This window comes from Oncorhynchus mykiss, chromosome 19 (assembly GCF_013265735.2).
Source record: "Oncorhynchus mykiss isolate Arlee chromosome 19, USDA_OmykA_1.1, whole genome shotgun sequence".
In the NCBI taxonomy this organism is placed as follows: domain Eukaryota; kingdom Metazoa; phylum Chordata; class Actinopteri; order Salmoniformes; family Salmonidae; genus Oncorhynchus; species Oncorhynchus mykiss.
The window spans coordinates 22,145,440-22,165,383 of NC_048583.1; the positions used below are offsets into that span (position 1 = coordinate 22,145,440).

General features: G+C 41.8%; 1 protein-coding gene and 1 pseudogene across 5 annotated transcripts in view; both read right to left on the reverse strand.

Moving 5' to 3' along the window:
* The window catches only part of LOC110497506 (meiotic nuclear division protein 1 homolog), a 32,399-nt gene extending 22,016 nt beyond the window's left edge, over positions 1–10,383 (reverse strand). For 3 of the 5 annotated variants that reach the window (XR_005037679.1, XM_036954453.1, XM_021573642.2), the window contains exons 1-4: positions 10,295–10,383; positions 9,453–9,518; positions 5,787–5,844; positions 1,176–1,324 (exon numbers count right to left, since the gene is read on the reverse strand). Coding sequence is in view for 4 of the 5 variants with exons in the window: in XM_036954453.1 (XP_036810348.1) it covers positions 1,176–1,324; positions 5,787–5,844; positions 9,453–9,518; positions 10,295–10,297 (276 nt within the window). In the remaining variant the exon portion in view is untranslated. Of the gene's footprint in view, positions 1–1,175; positions 1,325–5,786; positions 5,845–9,452; positions 9,519–9,713; positions 10,091–10,294 lie in introns of those variants that run through there. The other 2 variants (XM_036954452.1, XM_036954451.1) reach the window with 2 other exon arrangements.
* Positions 10,384–10,440: 57 nt separating this feature from the next.
* The window catches only part of LOC110498675, a 30,908-nt pseudogene continuing 21,404 nt past the window's right edge, over positions 10,441–19,944 (reverse strand).

Sequence of the window (19,944 nt, forward strand, 5' to 3'; positions counted from 1 at the left end):
CCACCACCTTCAGTGCTGCTACTGATAACGAGTCCCTACCCACAACTCTGCAATGAGATTATTAGGTCTTAGACGTAGGCTACTTTGGTTCTGAACCTAGAGCTTCCTCGTGATCATGATCAAATGAGACACTGAGTTGACAATGTACTCCTTACGTATGTTATTTTTGTTGGGGATAGAGATAGTGAGAGAAAGACAGGGAAGATGGGAGATAAGATTGTGCCAGTAGGGTGTGGGCTGGATTTCCAACACATGCCGACATGGTAGGCTGTGTGTGCTATGAAGACAGCGGTCTTAACCGCTCCCCTCAAACTCAACTCTGGACCTCAAAGCCAGTCTAGGTACATTTTAATTTTGTCTTCAGTCATTATTTTGAAGATATGTAAAGTGCCATTTGATTAACAAAATTAAATACTGATCACACAACATGAACAGTTCGAGTTTTGTGCAAACATTAAATTATGTTTCGTAAGTCATCACGTTTGAGTGTTGTAGTAATTCCTTTACCTCCCACTTACAGTGAAAGCATATGCTTTACTGCAAACAAGTGTGCCTGCTTGGTGTGCTAGCTACAGAAATCAGAGTACAGTTAAGAACAGATAACGCATTTGGGACAGGAAATGTGCTGGTCTGTCTGTGGGCTTGAGACTATGCAGATAAGGGCAGCATCCCAAATGCCCCCCCCCATTCTCTATGTAGTGCAATACTTACCATACGTGCCCTGGTAAAAAGTATTGCACTACATAGAGAATCGGGGGCCATTTGGGACAACCTAGGTGGTGAGGTCTATAGGCCTGCGATGTTCTGTAATAAGAACCACGTGAATCGCCAGCGTGAACTCAATAAAGAGCCTAGCAAGCTGTTAAAACTTTAGGAGCGGAGAGGCCAGTAGACCCCCAGCATTAGCTTAAGGTTAGAGGTCAGATGGGGGGGATGACAGTGTACTTTGCCCTATTGAAAACCAAAATATCCCCCCCCTGCAGTGTCAGAGAAGCTCACACAATTGAGGGGGATGTCCCAAACACATATTTTGTGTTTATTGGATAGGATAAATAGACGACAGGGGATAGAGAATTTCTGTAGCATTGGGTCAGATTCTAACCCCTGCTGCAGCGGTATGCTTTGGAGGCATTGGCTTAGACCGCCATAGGCTACAATACACCTGTTAAAATCACCTGCTTGTCCAGCTCCTCCAACCTGCGCTTGCGGGCATGCAGGGCCTTGCTGGGGAAGGCCCAATAGTAGTTTGAGGTGCCCACTCTCTCACAGTCCACCATATTGTCATCCACCAGACTCTGGAGAACCTCCTTCACTGACATGGGTGCTGCAGACAGGAGAGAGGCAAGGGCTCATTCTCAGTTAACCTTTCCTGGGTTTGTCGCATCCCCTCTCCTCACCTTCTCAAAACCCATTACAAAAAAGGTCAGAGTGGAGGGACCTTGGACTATCGCCTCCAATATGATTGAAAAGGATGTGAGGAATCACGTAAAAGGTGAATTGATGTAAAGCCTCCTAGAGATGAATGTACTTTGGTGCGAAAAGTGCAAATCAATCCCAGAACAACAGCAAAGGACCTTGTGAAGATGCTGAAGGAAACATGTACAAAGTATCTATATCCACAGTAAAACGAGTCCTATGTCGACATAACCCGAAAGGCCGCTCAGCAAGGAAGAAGCCACTGCTCAAAAAACGCCATAAAAAAGCCAGACTACAGTTTGCAACTGCACATGGGGACAAAGATCGTACTTTTTGGAGAAAAGTCCTCTGGTCTGATTAAATAAAAATAGAACTGTTTGGCCATTATGTTTGGAGGAAAAGGGGGGAAGTTTGCAATCTGAAGAACACCATACCAACCGTGAATCACGGGGGTGGCAGCATCATGTTGTGGGGGTACTTTGCTGCAGGAGGGTCTGGGCCACTTCACAAAATAGATGGCATCATGAGGAGGAAATATTGTGTATATATTGAAGCAACATTTCAAGACATCAGTCAGTCAAAGCTTGGTCGCAAATGGGTCTTCCAAATGGACCCCAAGCATACTTCCAAACTTGTGGCAAAATGGCTTAAGGCCATTCCAGTACCTTGACTTTGTTGTCCATCACAAAGCCCTGACCGCAATCCTATAGAAAATGTATGGGCAGAACTGAAAAGGCGTGTGCGAGCAAGGAGGCCTACAAACCTGACTCAGTTACACCAGCTCTGTCAGGAGGAATGGCCCAAATTCACCCAACTTATTGTGGGAAGCTTGTGGAAGGCTACCTGACATGTTAGACATAAGTTAAACAATTTAAAGGCATCACTACCAAATACTAATTGAGTGTATGTAAACATCTGACCTACGGACTGTGATGAAAGAAATAAAAGCTGAAATAAATCACTCTATTATTCTGACATTTCACATTCTTAAATAAGGTAGTGATTCTAACTGACCTAAGATGTCAGGAATTGTGAAAAACTGAGTTTAAATGTATTTGGCTAAGGTGTATGTGAACTTCCGACTTAAACTGTATACACCTGTTCTGAAAGGCCAAAGTGTCTGCAACACCACTGAGTAAGGGGCACCATGAAGATCAAGGAGCTCTCCAAACAGGTGAGGGATAAAGTTGTGGAAAAGTACAGATCAGGGTTGGGTTATAAAAAAATATCAGAAACTTTGAACATCCCACGGAGCACCATTAAATCCATTATTAAAATGTTTTAAGAATATGACACCACAAACCTGCCAAAAGAGGGCCGCCCACCAAAACTGACAGATCAGGCAAGGAGGGCATTAATCAGAGAGGCAACAAAGAGACCAAAAATAACCCTGAAGGAGCTGCAAAGCTCCACAGCGGAGATTGGAGTATCTGCCCATAGGACCACACTCCACAGAGCTGTGCTTTATGGAAGAGTGGCCAGAAAAAGCCATTGCTTAAAAGAAAAAAAATAAGCAAACCCGTTTGGTGTTCGCCAAAGGGCATGTGGGAGACTCCCCAAACATATGGAAGAAGGTACTCGGGTCAGATGAGACTAAAATTGAGCGTTTTGCCTATCAAGGAAAACACTGTCTGGCGCAAACCCAAAACCTCCCCTCACCCCGAAAACACCATCCCCACAGTGAAGCATGGTGGTGGCAGCATCATGCTCTGGGGATGTTTTTCCACCGGCAGGGACTGGGAAACTGGTCAAAATTTAAGGAATGATGGATGGGGTAAATACAGGGAAAGTCTTGAGGGAAACTTGTTACAGTCTTCCAGAAATTTGAGACTGGGACAGAGGTTCACCTTCCAGCAGGACAATAATCCGAAGTATACTGCTAAAGCAACACTCAAGTGGTTGAAGGGGAAACATTTAAATGTCTTGGAATGGCCTAGTCAAAGCCCAGACCTCAATTCAATTGATCATCTGTGGTATGACTTAAAGATTTCTGTACACCAGCGGAACCCATCCAACTTGAAGGAGTTGGAGCAGTTTTGGGCAAAAATCCCAGTGGCTAGACGTGCCAAGCTTATAGAGACATACCCCAAGAGACTTGCAGCTGTAATTGCTGCAAAAGGTGGCTCTACAAAGTATTGACTTTGGGGTGGTGAATAGTTATGCACGCTCAAGTTCTGTTTTTTTGTCTTATTGGTTTGTTTCACAAAAAATATATTTTGCATCTTGAAAGTGGTAGGCATGTTGTGTAAATCAAATGATACAAACCCCCCCAAAATATATTTAATTCCAGGTTGTAAGGCAACAAAATAGGAAAAATGCCAAGGGGGTGAATACTTTCGCAAGCCACTGTACATTCACATAGCAAAACAACTGGATTTGTTTCAAATCATCATATTACCGAGTAAAGCCCATTATACTATCCAGGCTCATATAGCTTCAATCTTCCAACTCTGTGGTCCAGATGTACCGAGAGCAGAATCAATTTGCATCCCATTTGGCATCCTATTCCCTATATAGTGCACTACTTTAGACCAAAGTGCTAAATGGGCCCTGGTTAAAAGTAGTACACTATATAAGGAACAGGGTGCCATTTAGGAAGCAGCCCTAGCCCACTCATCTGCCACGTAATCGCTTTACATTTATTACAGTGATTAGGGAAAACGTTGATTTAAATTTGCAGAGTCCAGGGCTCTCCTGTGTATTCCTCCCCTCTCTTAATTGATCCCAAATCAGCTGAGAATAATAGAGGGCTTACGAAGTTACCCCTAGAAACTGATTCTGTGTCAGTTTAGCATTTTTCCCACAATGGTTAAGGATAGATTGGGGAAGGCAAGCTGGTCCTAGATCTCTACCTAGGGGAAACTTTACCACCAAGCGTAATAGAATGTTCTAACATCTGGAACGAGGACGGCTGGTGAAATGTGATAGTCCCACATCATGCACTGTTCTGTTCCTCTGCCGTAGCACTAATAAAGTTGATCTGGTGTGTTTTGGAACAAGCTGCGTTAGAGAAAATTCAGTATTTTACAACTTAAAATGTAGATGGCACCACATACTGAAAGTAGTATATGGCCAGGAGAAACTGTAATCCATTGTTTTGTTTTCTCTAAACAGCCACTACAAACTTTAGCAATATACTGTGTACAGTATATGTAAAACACTGAACTTCCCCTTTAAGTACTGGGAGGATGTTGGGCAGCAGGGAGAATCAAGCTAATGGGCCCTGTTTAAGCAAACTCTGGAACAAGTATTTCAGGGGCCTCATTTATCAAACATGCTTAAATTTCTCGATAGTCTGGCACATCTGGACTTGCTAGTTTCTAGTCTTGGTCTTGCTCGTTTGCCTCACCGCTTTTCTCTCTTCCATCGCTCACTCACTATTTCTCTCCTGAGACCTTTTGAAAATCACTGATATAACATAGCTGGATTGGTGGAAAGCGATGTAGTTGAATCATTGGTTTTGCTTATCCAATGATTTGAAATCAGTGATCAGGCTACATCAAGGAAAAGAATGGATGCATATTCAACGTATTCAAAGAGGGCTCCTGATCTCACTCTGTCCCCCTCTCATTCTCTCCCTCCTTCCCTCTCTGCTGTGTGAGATAAGTGACTGTTTACAGTTTACAGACCCCCTCTCCCCTCCAGCCCCCGTAACTACATCACGATGCCAGAGCAGGGCCTTTAAAAAACATGTGATTCTAATCATTTGCGGGCAGCCCGATCAAGTTTCCCCAAATTAATATAACGTCCACTGTAAAAAAAATAAAAGGAAAATAAAGTCCCGTTTGGGTACGTCCCAAAACAGTACAGCTCTGTTTCTCTATGGGGCCAGCACTTAAAACATGTGCTTTTCCCTATTGTTTTTCTCCCTGTACACACACACACACACACACACACACACACACGTTAGTGTCTTTTTGCAGTAGTGTCGTCCCACTCCATACTACAGGCTAAATATGGGATGAATCAAAGTGGTTTGGGCTAGACTCGGTTTCCAAGACGATGATGTTGGGACTATTTTACCATTATGTTGTTATGGGTGCATGAGGGCAACTTTCAGTGTTGACACAGACCGCACATTTATGGGAAGAAAATGACACGAACTACTTCAGGCATACGCAAAATGCTCGCCCCAAAAACATGGACACACTTAACTTCACGAGGTGAAATTAAGACCTCTGGAAATTTTAGTACGCTGGTCTTAGATTTGGGATCCATATGCCTTCACTGAATAGAAAATGCACCTTGGCACCGCAGGGCCATTTTTTTATTTAATGCTGAGTTTTATTTTATATAGAAAATAAATTGCGAGTCCCAGGTTTCACTTGTAAAACGATCCATCTGGTTCATCTCAATTAATCATTACTCACTTATTCCTTTAGTCTTGGGGGCGATTTTCTCTATGTCCTTCAGCTGAAACACTTCTTTCTGGTGAGAGAGACAAAAAAACAACTCCATAGTAATATATTTGATTTTTTTTTTTTTAAATGTATGAGCAAAGTAATTACAATTTAGCAATTAACACTGGAGTAATATATGTGCAGATGAGGATGTGCAAGTAGAAATACTGGTGTGCAAAAGAGTAGGAAAAAAACAAAAACAAATATGGGGATGAGGTAGGTAATTGGTTGGATGGGCTATTTACAGATGGGCTGTGTACAGCTGCAGCGATCGGTAAGCTGCTCTGACAGCCGATGCTTGAAGATAGTGAGGCAGATATAAGTCTCCAACTTCAGTGATTTTTGCAATTCGTTCCAGTCATTGGCAGCAGAGAACTGGAAGGAAATGCGGCCAAAGGAGGTGTTGGCTTTGGGGATGACCAGTGAAATATACCTGCTGAAGCACGTGCTACGGGTGGGTGCTCCTATGGTGACCAGTGTGCTGAGATAAGGTGGGGCTTTACCTAGCAAAGACTTATAGATGACCTGGAGCCAGTGGGTTTGGCAACGAAAATGTAGCGAGGACCAGCCAACAATAGCATACAGGTCGCAATGGTGGGTAGTATATGTGGCTTTGGTGACAAAACAGATGGCACTGTGATAGACTGCATCCAATTTGCTGAGTAGAGTGTTGGAGGCTACTTTGTAAATGACATCGCCAAAGTCGAGGATCGGTAGGATAGTCAGTTTTACAAGGGTATGTTTAGCAGCATGAGTGAAGGAGGCTTTGTTCCGAAATAGGAAGGCGATTCTAGTTTTAACTTTGGATTGGAGATGCTTAATATGAGTCTGGAAGGAGGGTTTACAGTCTAGCCAGACACCTAGGTATTTGTAGTTGTTCACATATTCTAAGTCAGAACCGTCCAGAGCAGTGATGCTAGGCGGGTGGGTGGGTACAGGTAGCGTTCGGTTGAAGAGCATGCATTTAGTTTTCCTAGCGCTTAAGAGCAGTTGGAGGCCACAGAAGGAGTGTTGTATGGCATTGAAGCTCGTTTGGAGGTTTGTTAACCCAGTGTCCAAAGAAAGGCCAGATGTATACAGAATGGTGTCGTCTGCGTAGAGGTGGATTAAAGAATCACCCGCAGCAAGAGCGACAGCATTGATATATACAGAGAAAAGAGTCGGCCCGAGAATTGAACCCTGTGGCACCCCCATAGAGACTGTCAGAGGTCCGTACAACAGGCAATCCGATTTGATACACTGCCTCTGTCAGGGAAGTAGTTAGTGAACCAGGCGAGGCATTCATTAGAGAAACCATGGCTGTTGAGTCTGTCGATAAGAATACGGTGATTGACAGAGTTGAAAGCCTTGGCCAGGTCGATGAAGAAGGCTTCACAGTACTGTTTTTATTTTTTTAATCGATGGTGGTTATGATATCGTTTAGGACCTTGAGCATGGCTGAGGTGCACCCGTGACCAGCTCAGAAACCGGAGAAGGTTTGGTGGGATTCGAAATGGTCGGTGATCTATTTGTTCACTTGGCTTTCGAAGACTTTAGAAAGGCAGGGCAGGATGGATATAGGTCTAACAGTTTGAGTCTAGAATGTCTCCCCATTTGAAGATGGGGTTGACCGCGGCCGCTTTCCAATCTTTAGGAATCTCAGACGATACGAAAGAGAGGTTGAACAGACTAGTAATAGGGGTTGCGACAATGGTGGTGGATAATTTTAGGAAGAGAAGGTCCAGATTGTCTAGCCCAACTGATTTGTAGGATCCATATTTTGAAGCTCTTTCAGAACATCAGCTGTCTGGATTTGGGTGAAGGAGAAGCGGGGGAGGGGCTTGGGCCAGTTGCTGCGGGGGGTGCAGAGCTGTTGGCTGGGTTTGGGGTAGCCAGGTGGAAAGCGTGGCCAGCCATGGAGATGCACTTATTGAAATTCTCGATTATAGTGGATTTATCGGTGGTGACAGTGTTTCCTAGCCTCAGTGCAGTGGGCAGCTGAGAGGAGGTGCTCTTATTCGCCATGGACTTTAGTGTCCCAAAACGTTTTGGAATTAGTGCTGCAGGATGCAAATTTCTGTTTGAAAAAGCTAGCCTTTGCTTTCCTAACTGACTGTGTATATTTATTCCTGACTTCCCTGAAAAGTTTCATATCGCGGGGACTATTCGAAGCTAGTAGAGTGGCCACAGGATGTTTTGTGCTGGTCAGGGTAGTCAGGTCTGGAGTGAACCAAGGGCTGTATCTGTTCTTAGTTCAAAATTTTTTGAAAAGGGGCATGCTTATTTAAGATGGTGAGGAAGGCACTTTTAAAGAACAACCAGGCATCCTCTACTGACCGGATCAGGTCAATATCCTTCCAGGATACCTGGGCCAAGTCGATTAGGAAGGCCTGCTCGCTGAAGTGTTTTAGGGAGCGTTTGACAGGTCGTTTGACAGCGGACCCATAACGGACGCAGGCAATGAGGCAGTGATCGCTGAGATCCTGGTTGAAAACAGCAGAGGTGTATTTAGAGGGCAATTTGATCAGGATGATATCTATCAGGGTGCCCATGTTTACAGATTTGGGGTTGTACCTGGTAGGTTCCTTGATAATTTGTGTGAGATTGAGGGCATCTAGCTTAGATTGTTGTTTGTGGTTTCTTGGAAAGACAGTGAAAACTGACATTTATTGGTTTTGCTTCAAATCAAAGAGGGCATGGAAAACGTTAAAGGATATCAAAAACCGGTATAGGCCTATAACTCATGATCAAACGTGATTAAGTATGCTTTACACCTAGAAATTGATTGTATTTCTATGGTTTTAAACCTTTAAGCGAGCAGTAAGAGTGTGACTTGTCAAACTGCAGACTTCCGGTTTCTAGCAGTTATTTATCCAGGGAAAAGGGAGTTGGTTTGGGTGGGAAATCGCAGTAACCCAGGTCCCGCTATGCAAACCCCCAACTTAAGTATGAATCAGCAATACAGCATGCATCATCCTGAAAACCTCTTCTACTGGTTAACCCCAGCTTAGAAACCAAGTTCCCTGCCCCAAGATGTCTGAGGTTGTTTCACACTAGAGGGAGAGCCAATGTGTGTGTGTGTGTGTGTGTGTGAGAGAGAGAGAGATGGAGGCACGCTCAAGGTGCTATGTTTGGTCTGTTTACTTTAGCTCAGGTGTCATAGCCAATCCTGGCATCCGCGGCAGCTTTCTAACTGTGACACAGAACCAGTCCTCGGTTTCAACAACTGACTCAAAACTCCCACAATCTTGCTACTCTTCATGGACACTCTTGGACCTCCATACACAGCTTGAAGTGAAACGGCATTTGTGTTATGAAATACACTTAAGTGTAAAATTATTAAAGGGAGAGTTCACCAAAGTTACATTGGTTTCCTTACCCTGCAGGCCAGCAATTTTGCCGTAACACTACACAACTAATTCAAATGATCAAAGATTGATGATTGGTTGATTATTTTAATCAGCTATGTAGCGCTAGGGCAAAACAGAAACGTGCACCCCTTGGGGTCCCTAGCAATTCATGCTTTGGTTTAGTTTCCCTGGTACTGTTTCCACATGCTAACGTTTAAGAATTTGTGGCACAAATCCCATTCACATTATGGAACCGATTAGCAAAGACATCAATATGTCATTTTGGTGAACTACCCTTTTAACTCACTGTCTCGAAGAAAATCTCCATCATGCGAGTCCTCTTCTCCTCAAGACTGAGACCTTTTTTTTTGGACTGCAAGACAAAAATACAGAAGAAACAAAATAAGTCAATTATAATGTGGCAATCTGTAATTGGTACATACATTGACTTTCAAAATTCATACATTGATTCTTGAAGAATTTAACTTGTAAAATGCCTCATGATCTAAGTTCAACTGTCATACCGCATCATAACCACAAATATAACTGTAAAAATAATATGTCTAGCCTTTAAACATGGATAAAACTATGTTTATCTCATGAATGGTCAGTCCTTGCATCCGACGTCTGAAGCGGCAATTCAGCATTTAGTGAGATGCTACCTATGCAGACTTCAGGATTTTCATACTTCTTGCGCTTAGCGGAGCCGAGCTATTGCACAGGAAGTTGTTAAGGAAGTGAGTTTGGTTTATACTGGACCTCCGGTCCCCACCTACAGTTAACCAATCATGTCAATTCTGAGCCCTACACAGTATAACAACATTTTAGAGGTACACGGCGATGTGGTACAGAGCTTGATTTGCCCTCTTCAAGCCTCCACAAATTGCGTCATACCTTCCATACGAAGCATCCGACCACAATTTCGGATCAAACATAAATTATCTCTCCATCCCTCAGCTATTTACCAAAACAGAGATGGGGTTGACATTGACATATGTGCTAGTTCGAGTTAGGTAAGTGTGCTAGCAAGTTATACTTAGCTAGAGTTCAACCAAAGCTTCTTCAACGGGCTATCTAGCCAGGCCATTTAGCCAGTAAGCAAGACTGGGAGCAAGGGTGTTGACTGTAAAAAAGGTCTAACTAACTTACCATTTTGCAATGTAAATAACTTTCACGGACTGAGTTTCTCCGGCTTCAGTGATACAGTGCAAGCAATGAGTTTCCCGCGGTAGTACAAGAGAAGGGGGAACGGGATATTAAACTCACCTCTCATACCCTGGCGCCATCTGTTGTCAGTTTAGGAGAGCTACACACGCACTCTTTTGCATTGAGCAACAATACCTAGCCTGTTATTATTGTGGAAGAGAAGAAGTGTAAAAACCACTGGACTAGAGGAGATAAGACACTATATCATACATTGAGCAGTATGTGAATTCCTTATTGTTAATATATGTAAATATCAAGTGGTGGTGTGTAGATTGAAAAAAGCACTCCCACGAAGAACTATCTCCTAAGCAGAATGTAACAATTGAGCAGTGTCACAAAATGTGTCATCTGATACCAAACTTAGATAGCTTCCTGCAGATGTCTGCAATCTTTGACAAACAGATGTTGGTGAATGATTTACAAATGTTTGTGGAAAGGTTTTTGGACAGCGTTGCATGCACTTGTTATAAATACCATGCTTTAAAAATACCCTGATATATTTTAGGTCCTATATGTATGAAATTGAACAGGTGAGGTGGGTAGAGAACTCATTTTCACTGAGAACATTTGACTAGAAGCTACTTTAGCCGGAGATTACTTTGTGGTGATCATTGATGCCAAATAATAATCATGGGATGCCAAGAAAGTGAAACAATCTAATTCATTAAAATTGGGGAATGAGACATATTTTTGTCCGGGCACTTTATTTTAAATTTTTACTTCCTTTCAATCTCACTTCCATACACATTGACAGTCGACTAATATTAGCAACAACCTCCATACTTGCATGATAAACCTTAATTTCCAGTTTCATATCAAGTGCCACGTCACAACAATAAATAACGAAAGGAAGAATTGGTCCAACCTAACCATGATACGCAGTTATCATTTCTCATCGTCCCAACAAGGGACATTTTAACAAAAGGGATGTGTATATCAGCTCTGGGGTGAAGTTTCCCCTAAGTTCAGATCTAGGATCAGCTTCCACTCCACCAATCCTAACCTAAACTATTGGTGGGCAAAATGCTAAACTGACCCAAGACCAGCATCTAGGGGCAACTTCACCTTACTACTTCTGTATATCACATTAGGGGCAGGGACAGAAACTAGTCGAATAAATCTCCATCCTCCAATCCACGGAGATCTCAATCATAGTCCCTCCCTCCCACCTACATCACATCACCAATTCTCCTTCTCTTCTTCCTCTTCCCCATGGCCTACAGTCGAAAAGGTTTCTGAGGAAATACAGGGTTGCTCTTGTGAACTCCAGCGTGTCAGTGGAGGACAAGCTTAAAGGTCAGAGGTCACGAAGGAGGCTACAGAGGCACATGTCAGGGTGAAAGGTTAGAGAGAGTGCCATTCTGTATGGCACGGTGATGGATGGCGGGATTGAATTAGTGGGGGAAGTGGATGAGTGCAAATCTACCCATTTACTCCGTACTGAGGATGGTATGTGTGTGCAAGTCTTTGTGTGTGTACACTAAGTGTGCGAGGGCTACTGCAGGAAACGGTAGACTTTGAAGCAGTGGTTCCCAGAGTCAGCCACCACCACGTAGCCATCGGAGGTGAGGGCCAGGCCCTGGGGACCGTAGAGAGGGTCTGCCGATGTGTTGATGTAGGAGAAGAATGAACCACTGCCATCAAACACCTGAGAGAGAGCGCTTAGTGGTATTCCAAATTTAACTGACTACTCCAGATGCAAATATAATAAATCTAATCAAAATATTTGATAATAAAATTATACTTTAAAGTGCATTCTAGAGAACAGTATTTTTTTTCTCATTTACAGTTTAGTTAACACCTAAACAAGGTCTCCCACTTCCCTGACCTTGGTCTCACTTCCATGCTCTTTGGCCTCACCTGTATCCTGCTATTGCCCCAGTCTGCCACGATGATGTTGCCATTGACGTCTACCGCTACCCCCGTAGGGGCGTTGAACTGGCCGTTCCCCTCCCCGTTGGAACCAAACTTCAGAAGAAACTCCCCCTCAGGGTTGAACACCTGCAGAAAGGTACACATCCTTTTTTCAGAAGGGTACACAATCCCTTTTTATATAAAGAAAAGGTACATATCATCATTTGGTTCGGTGAGTGACAATTTGCTGTGAGGTCGCCTAGGCAGAGAGCTTTTTTGTTGGAATATTTTTTCATTATTTTTGGTTTTGAATAGCCAAATGTTTAGATTATATCTGTATTAAGTCTATTTGTTTCCTGCCCATGAATTCATTGCAAATCAGCGGTCTCATGATAGCTAACAATGCTACCAGGCTAGCTAGCTAACGTTAGTGTATTTAGATTTGAAAACTCCCAACCAATTTTTGTTGTTGTTATTTCTACGGTCTTTTGACCCAATGAGGAAGACTAATGCATGACGAACTAGCAGTGACGTCATCTCGGGAGGTTTCCTCCTAAGTTATGAGCGGCCTGTCATCATAATATCTTTAGTGAATGGAGACTGGAGAGCTCAAAAACAAACTTCTTCTCTTTCTACACTACAAGACCAGAGAGTCAACAGCTACGGAGAGGGGGGGGGGGGGGGGGGGGGGGGGGGGCGACAAGGCGCCAGTGAGATGCCTTCAATGGAGAGTGAACTGTGCTGTCAGGACCTGCTCATCTCCCCCCATTGACCTCCTTTCTCTGTTCAAGCCATGTGGTTCCATCTTGATTGTCACTCCACCTGTTGGAGGCTTGAAACACTCAACTTTCAACGCTGTCTGAAAATTATTGTTCCTGATCTACTCTATCCTATAGCTGTTTTATTTTATTTTTTTGTAGCCTTGTCGGTTGAATTTGATATGTTGAACAATGCATAAAACAATGTTGAATTGAGCTTAACCAACTTTAGATTTTCTCCCCCCAAGACAATGGGTCGTACAAATGGCTCGACATCTAGGGGTGATACCATGTGACCTAGCAGCACTATAAAAGTTCTGCTCCCCTATCTCTTACCCTCTTCTCTTTGGACCTCCATCACCAGCAGGCTGACCATAGCTCCTGGACCTTTGCCTTTAATGGCCAGAACTGGTAACTGATCATTTAGGGGAAAAGTATATTTTAGAGAATAATACCTGTAATCCAGTACAGACATTGGGAAGGAAGTGCCCACACACTAAATAGGCTTAGAAGAAGAGTTAGTCTCGGAAGAAAACACAAGACTTAAAAGAGCTAGCGTAGCCTAAACGGTACACGTAAGCTAACAGTCTTCAACCCCTCTGAATCGGAGAGGTGCGTGGGGCTGCCATAATCAACATCCACGTCTTCGACACCCGGGGAACAGTGGGTTAACTGCCTTGCTCAAGGGCAGAACGCCAGATTTGAAGGAGAAGACAATTAGAGCACAGTGTCTGCAACTCAAGCAAGGAGCCAACAGAGAAGAGCAACAAGCATAAGGACACCAACTCAGGACCAAAGGAGCAACCTGATGGAGGAACCCCAATTCAGCAAGACTGGACACACAGCCATCTTCTTTCTTTGTTCTCCTCCATGCAGCCTGAACCATCAAGAAGCCACAACAGAATTTGATCACTGACAGAGTACAACATCATTTAATATTCAGGATCTCAATGTCTTCACTTGTTGTCTTAAAAATCTATTTCCTACCTTTTCATGATCATTCTCATTATGTTTAAATATTTAGATTAGTATTATTAAATGTTGATTGTATAAAGAAATTGTGTTTGTCTTGGTTTTCTGGTAAAGAACTGTTGTGACGTGACTAACATTAATGCGATGATTATTTTATCAAATCAATTAACTATGTTTAATTATTACGATGAATAAATTAATCATGTAACAATTAACTCATTAGCAGTCTTGGGGCACCACGGAAAAAGTTTAATGAGTTACGTTTCCCGAATTAACTCAAGAATATCAGAATATATCATTATCATCTTAGTCACCCATTCATCATTTTTACCTCATATCAGTCTCATTTTGAACGTTGCATAATCCGTTAAATTTGCACGAACCCTGGTCTACATGATGACTCAGTGATACACAAATTGGCTTAATTATTTATTTAATAACTAACTAAATAATCACACAGAATTACATACACACAGGATAGATTATACATTGACTATTACATAATGCAATGATAAGTCCCTAGTGGACTAACCCCGATATGATGGCTGGTCAACCAATGAAAGTGATGAGGGGAGAAGGAGAGACAAAAGAATTCAACTATCGTACATACAGTTGAATAATACGCTCATTGTAAATATGGATATTTGGCACCCTAACAACCGCTCATTCGGATTTAGAAATGCAATGTATATATTTACGCTTGTATGTCTTTGTTGTCTCTCTCTGTTGAACTCGCCGGTCAGTCTGTGGCGAATAGTTAGACAGAAAGTCTCTGGTTATGTAAGCCTCTGGTTGTCCACCAGAGGTCACCATGTCCTTAGTAGTTGTAGTAGGTTTCTTTTGTTCTGGAAGTGTCTGTTAGAATGGAAACATCAGACGTACTAATGGTCGTTTGATAGGGAAATGTTATTTTCTCGTCTTCGGTCGAGTTTCCTAGACTACGTTACATGCAGAGCTGCAGGCGGTGCATGTCTCGTCTTCTTCTCTGTTGAGTTTGAGGATCTTTCCATTTTCTCTTTCTGGTAGAGTCTAACCGTTTTACACGTGTAGCCACAGCCCCACGCTTTCTGGCCTAGTAGTTTTAAACCATTTGTGACGTCCGGCTTATCGTCTGTATACTGGTCCAATGTAAATTTCATTAAGAGTTTTTTTTAAAGTGTTCCTTCCATTCTTTTTGCCTGACGGTAAAACTTTACATGAAAACAATCCTCATTTAGAATGCTAAAATCACATTTCAGCTTCACACAGATAGGATCATATTTAATCATATAAGTTTTACAGCATTTAGATTTAACTCTGACATATACATTGTAAAAGCTCTTACAGTTTATTTAATGATATCACAGAACAATAACTGATCTGACATGATTGTTCTTTAAGTCCCTCCCGACCATTTCCCACATTTATGTTAGAAATATTGTTTCAATGTCCAATCTTTTGATGTTAAAGTATTTAGGCCAGAGTCTCTCTCTACACACAAAGGATTTTTAACTCAATACTACAGAGCAGAAGTGAAGGTTTCTGCATGGTATTTACGATCTGGTTGTTAAGTCATAAAACTCTTGTGGAAGAGAGAGGGGGGGGGGGGGGTGTGTCTGGCTGTCAGCCCTGTGCCGAGCTGATCTGGCACCTATGATCCTCACCCAAGAGAGAGAGAGAGTCATGACAGAACTCCAATTGATTCTCATGAGAATTCATACCTTCAGATAAGCCAATAATTACTATTGTTAAAATGTTAGTCTTATAGAGTTATTGGTAAAATAACTACTGGACTGGTGCTTCGTTAATAATCTCATAGTAATAAGTGTATACACTATCTTACAGCTTTTTCAAGTGCTTTCAGAATTTGTGTCATGAAAAGCGCTATAGAAGTTGAATAAATTATGCATTATTATATCCCTTTTTCAGAAAGGTGCACATCCTTTTTTCAGAAGGGTACACATCCTTAAAAAAAAGTTACACTTTTTTCAGAAAGGTACACAAACATTTTATGGGAAAATATACATACTTTTTTCACAAGGGTACAAATAATTTGTAATTGATGAGATGGTCTTACCTTCACAGAATGATTATGGAAGTCTGTAACAATTATCTCATTGTTATGGTTGACTGCTGCAAAGTGAGGATCTGGATCAAACAGAGAGATAGGAGCAAGGTTAAATGCATGTACTATGGCAATGTAAACAACAAAACAGAGGAAAGTAGAGATGGCTTGAGGTGATGGCAGAGACATGAGCATTGTCATAGCCCACTCGGTACTATTGATGAGTAGTCAGCTTTTTGGCACCAGGGATTCACCCAAGTGGGTGCTACTTGTTTGTATGGAGGAATGGCTACAAAAGTAAAGCGGCTACGCTACGGACATCGGGGACGTCGCGGTGCGCTGCTAAACTGCTCCGGACCTGTCTGGGCCTGACCCACATCCCTGTGATGCTGCCTCCCACCACTCAAGATACAATCAAGACCAACTGCTTCAGCTCCCATCCTGACTTCCTGATTTACTGTTTTTGTTTCCTTGTTTAATTACATTTGTGCTGTATACATAATTCAGCTTTAAGCTGGCATACCACGGCCTACATGTAAATGTAATAAAACTACTACTAAAGACACTGCTGACAAAGTTGAAAATGGCTTGCTTTAAAACAATGTATCATTTGATGTGATATGTTTATGAAAGACATGCCAAAACACATGTAGAAACTGATTCCACTGTTTGTATTTTATTATGTTAAACTAAACAAATATCATAATAAACTACAATCATTAACACAATTTTAAATGAAAAGACATGTATTTAACTGAAATGGAAAGCTATAGGAAAGAGTGGGGTAAATTGAGCAAAAGGGGTAAGTTGAGCCACCCTTGTTTCTAGGAAACCATAAACAACATTCATAATTTGACCAAATATTTAAGAAGGATTATCATTTCATGGAGTCTGTAAAGGAAGAAACCATATGGAAAAAGTGGTCCCATTTTTTATTTGTGTAACGCTCCGGGTGTCGTGGGTGTGGAGTCAGACGCAGGAAACAGAGAGTTCACTACTGTGCTATTTAATGCACTCACGAAACACTTGGTGCTCAAAAACAAATGCCCCAAACACGGGGGACGAAAACAGTACAGCAGAATACACGACCAGGAACAAACACGTTCGTCTACTACATACACGAACGTTACAATAATTAATCCCGCACAAAGAAACAGGCGGGCCGGCTGTCTAATAACGGCCAACTAATTACTAACATACAGGTGCTAACAATAAACATACAAGGAGGGGGAGGAAAAGAAAATCAGTGGCAGCTAATAGGCCGGCGACGACGACCACCGAGCGCCACCTGAACGGGAAGGGGAGCCACCCTCGGTCGAACTCGTGACAATTTGTATTAATTATTTTACAAAAAAGCGATCGTAGTTGTGTTGAATTGTGTTTGGGAAATAAAGAGACATGGTTTTAAAAAGGTAATTGTAATATGTGACCCATTTCAGGAAACTAGGCCTATGTTGCGAGTCACTGCTGCACACGGGAGCCATTTGAAAGGATTTTTAAAAACTTTTATCTAAATGCCGTTTTTTTTGCCTTCTGGGACATGTGAACTTTCATGTGCCTTAATAACAAACTTGTATGCCATCTGTAAATACAAATAAAATTGTTAAAATGACGAGTCTAGTTGGTTTAGCCACAGAAAAAGCTAGCAACCTTCCTGCTAGCCATGATTGGCTAAGATAATGAGTGGGCTGGACATGCCGAGAGATTCGTTTGGATTGGTCTGCCATATATAGCAAGCTTCTGTCTATTTGATCTGGTTAGAATGTGTAGGTATGTGGCTTTTAAAAATCGTTTTATTTTTTATTTTACTAGGCAAGTCAGTTAAGAACAAATTCTTATTTTCAATGATGGCCCAGGATCAGTGGGTTAACTGCCTTGTTCAGGGGCAGAACAACAGATTTGTACCTTGTCAGCCCATGCGATTCGTTCTTGCAACATTTCGGTTACTAGTCCAACGCTCTAACCACTAGGCTACGCTGCCGCCCCAATATATTATATTGTTTAGAACTGCATAAGTGTTGATCTCCACTTTATGGAGGACTGAGTTTTGAAATCAGTGGAATTAGAGTATGATAGCTAAGGAGATGGAGAAAACACCTGTCTCCGGATTACATCTTCAAACTATGAGCAACCATGGCATCCGTGACGGAAAAGTGTCCAACCATGATGTAAAATAGGTAAAATAGTCTAGCTAGCTAAATTTTCATATATTACATGTTACTAATTTTAACAAAGTCGTTTTCATTTCAAGTTAGTGTACTGTTAAATTGTTGAAAAAAGCCTAACCAGCTCTCCTAGGGCGAGTAAAATGGTCAGAGTAGGGTGTTCTCATTTGTGTCTGGAAGTAGCTAGCAAGCTTGACAATGTTAGCCAGTTAGCTTGGATGCTTGACTGCCGTTGTGAGGTCCGAACACTCAGATCAACCCTTCTCATCGGCCAGTGTGCGCTCTGAATGCTCCGAGAGCCAAACGCTCTGAATTTAAGAATGAACAATCTGACAGAACAGTTGCAGTCACCAACTCTCTGGATAACATAAAAACAGCTTTAACCAGCTCTGCTAGGGCGAGTAATGTTCAGTTAGCTGTTCTCTCATTTTGAAGTAGCTAGCAAGTTAGCCAGTTAGCTTGGGTGCTTGACTGCTGTTGTTAGTACAGAACGCTCGGTTCAACCCTTAAAGAGATGGGTCGGGCTATAGCTTAAGAGGGTATGAACGATGCTGAATGGGTGTAGACAAAGGGTGTACCAAAACAAAGCAATCAACATTAAAAGCAGAATTACTTTCCAATTGTTCCTCAAATGTAGTGTATGATATACCATTTTTTAGCTCTGTCTCTGCTTTTATCCAATGTAAAAATGAAAATAAAACATTAAAATTTTGCTACATGAGACTGAATGAATCAAGGCGGTCCGTCACATATTTCATTCAGTAGAGAAAATGTGTAGGCGTCTTAACTTACCCTGTCCCGCGGCTCAACAAGTGCCAAGAGACTACTTTTCAAAACTGTAATGTTTACTTTAATTCTGATTATTTCCAGGGATACACAACATCCTGAAATATATGTTGGTATGATGATAAATATAAAAAACCTAATCAAATCAAATTGTATTTGTCACATGCGCCGAATAATTCACCTTAAAGTGAAATGCTGACTTACAAGCCCTTAAGCAACAATGCAGTTTTAAGAAAAATACTAAAAAATAAAAAAATAAAGTAACAATTAAAGAGGATCAGTAAAATAACAATAGCGAGGCTATATACAGGGGGTACCGGCTCAATTTACCCCACTCTCCTCTATTGGATGTTTTGACAGGTTATTCACTATTTACGTGTATGCTTAGGCCCACAGTGCTTTTTGTTTGTTCGTTTTTTTTTATTCATTTGTTTTTTATTTAATTTACATTTTATTATGTAAATCATGAATTCTGATTTTGATGCAATAAAGAAAGTATTGTATAGATTATATTTGATAGTCCCAGTTGGTACTAGAACATCAAGGCCTCCAGCGGGGAAAACAACCTGTGGTTACCCCCATTGGCTCACAGCTCACACCTTTTTCAAACGCAATGTTCTTGTTGTCTGCTTGTTTTAGCAATTACAAAACTACATGGAAGAAAAGTACAACACGCCTAAAGATTACTTTTCAACACTGCCAGCTCCTGAATGTTCTGTCTACTTACAAAAACGTAATGTTGTAGGGCTTCCCTCATGATGGTGCAAGCTAGCTACCGACAAGAACATTAATAAATCCTGTTAAAGAGGCTGCGAATTTTTGCAGCTTTTTGTTAAAAATCGTGCAACATTTCAACGTCCTGCTACTCATGCCAGGAATATAGTATATGCATATGATTAGTATGTGTGGATAGAAAACACTCTGAAGTTTATAAAACTTGTTGAATCTTGTCTGTGACTATAACAGAACGTGTTTAGCAGGAAAAATCCCAAGGAAAACTGTTCACAAAAACCC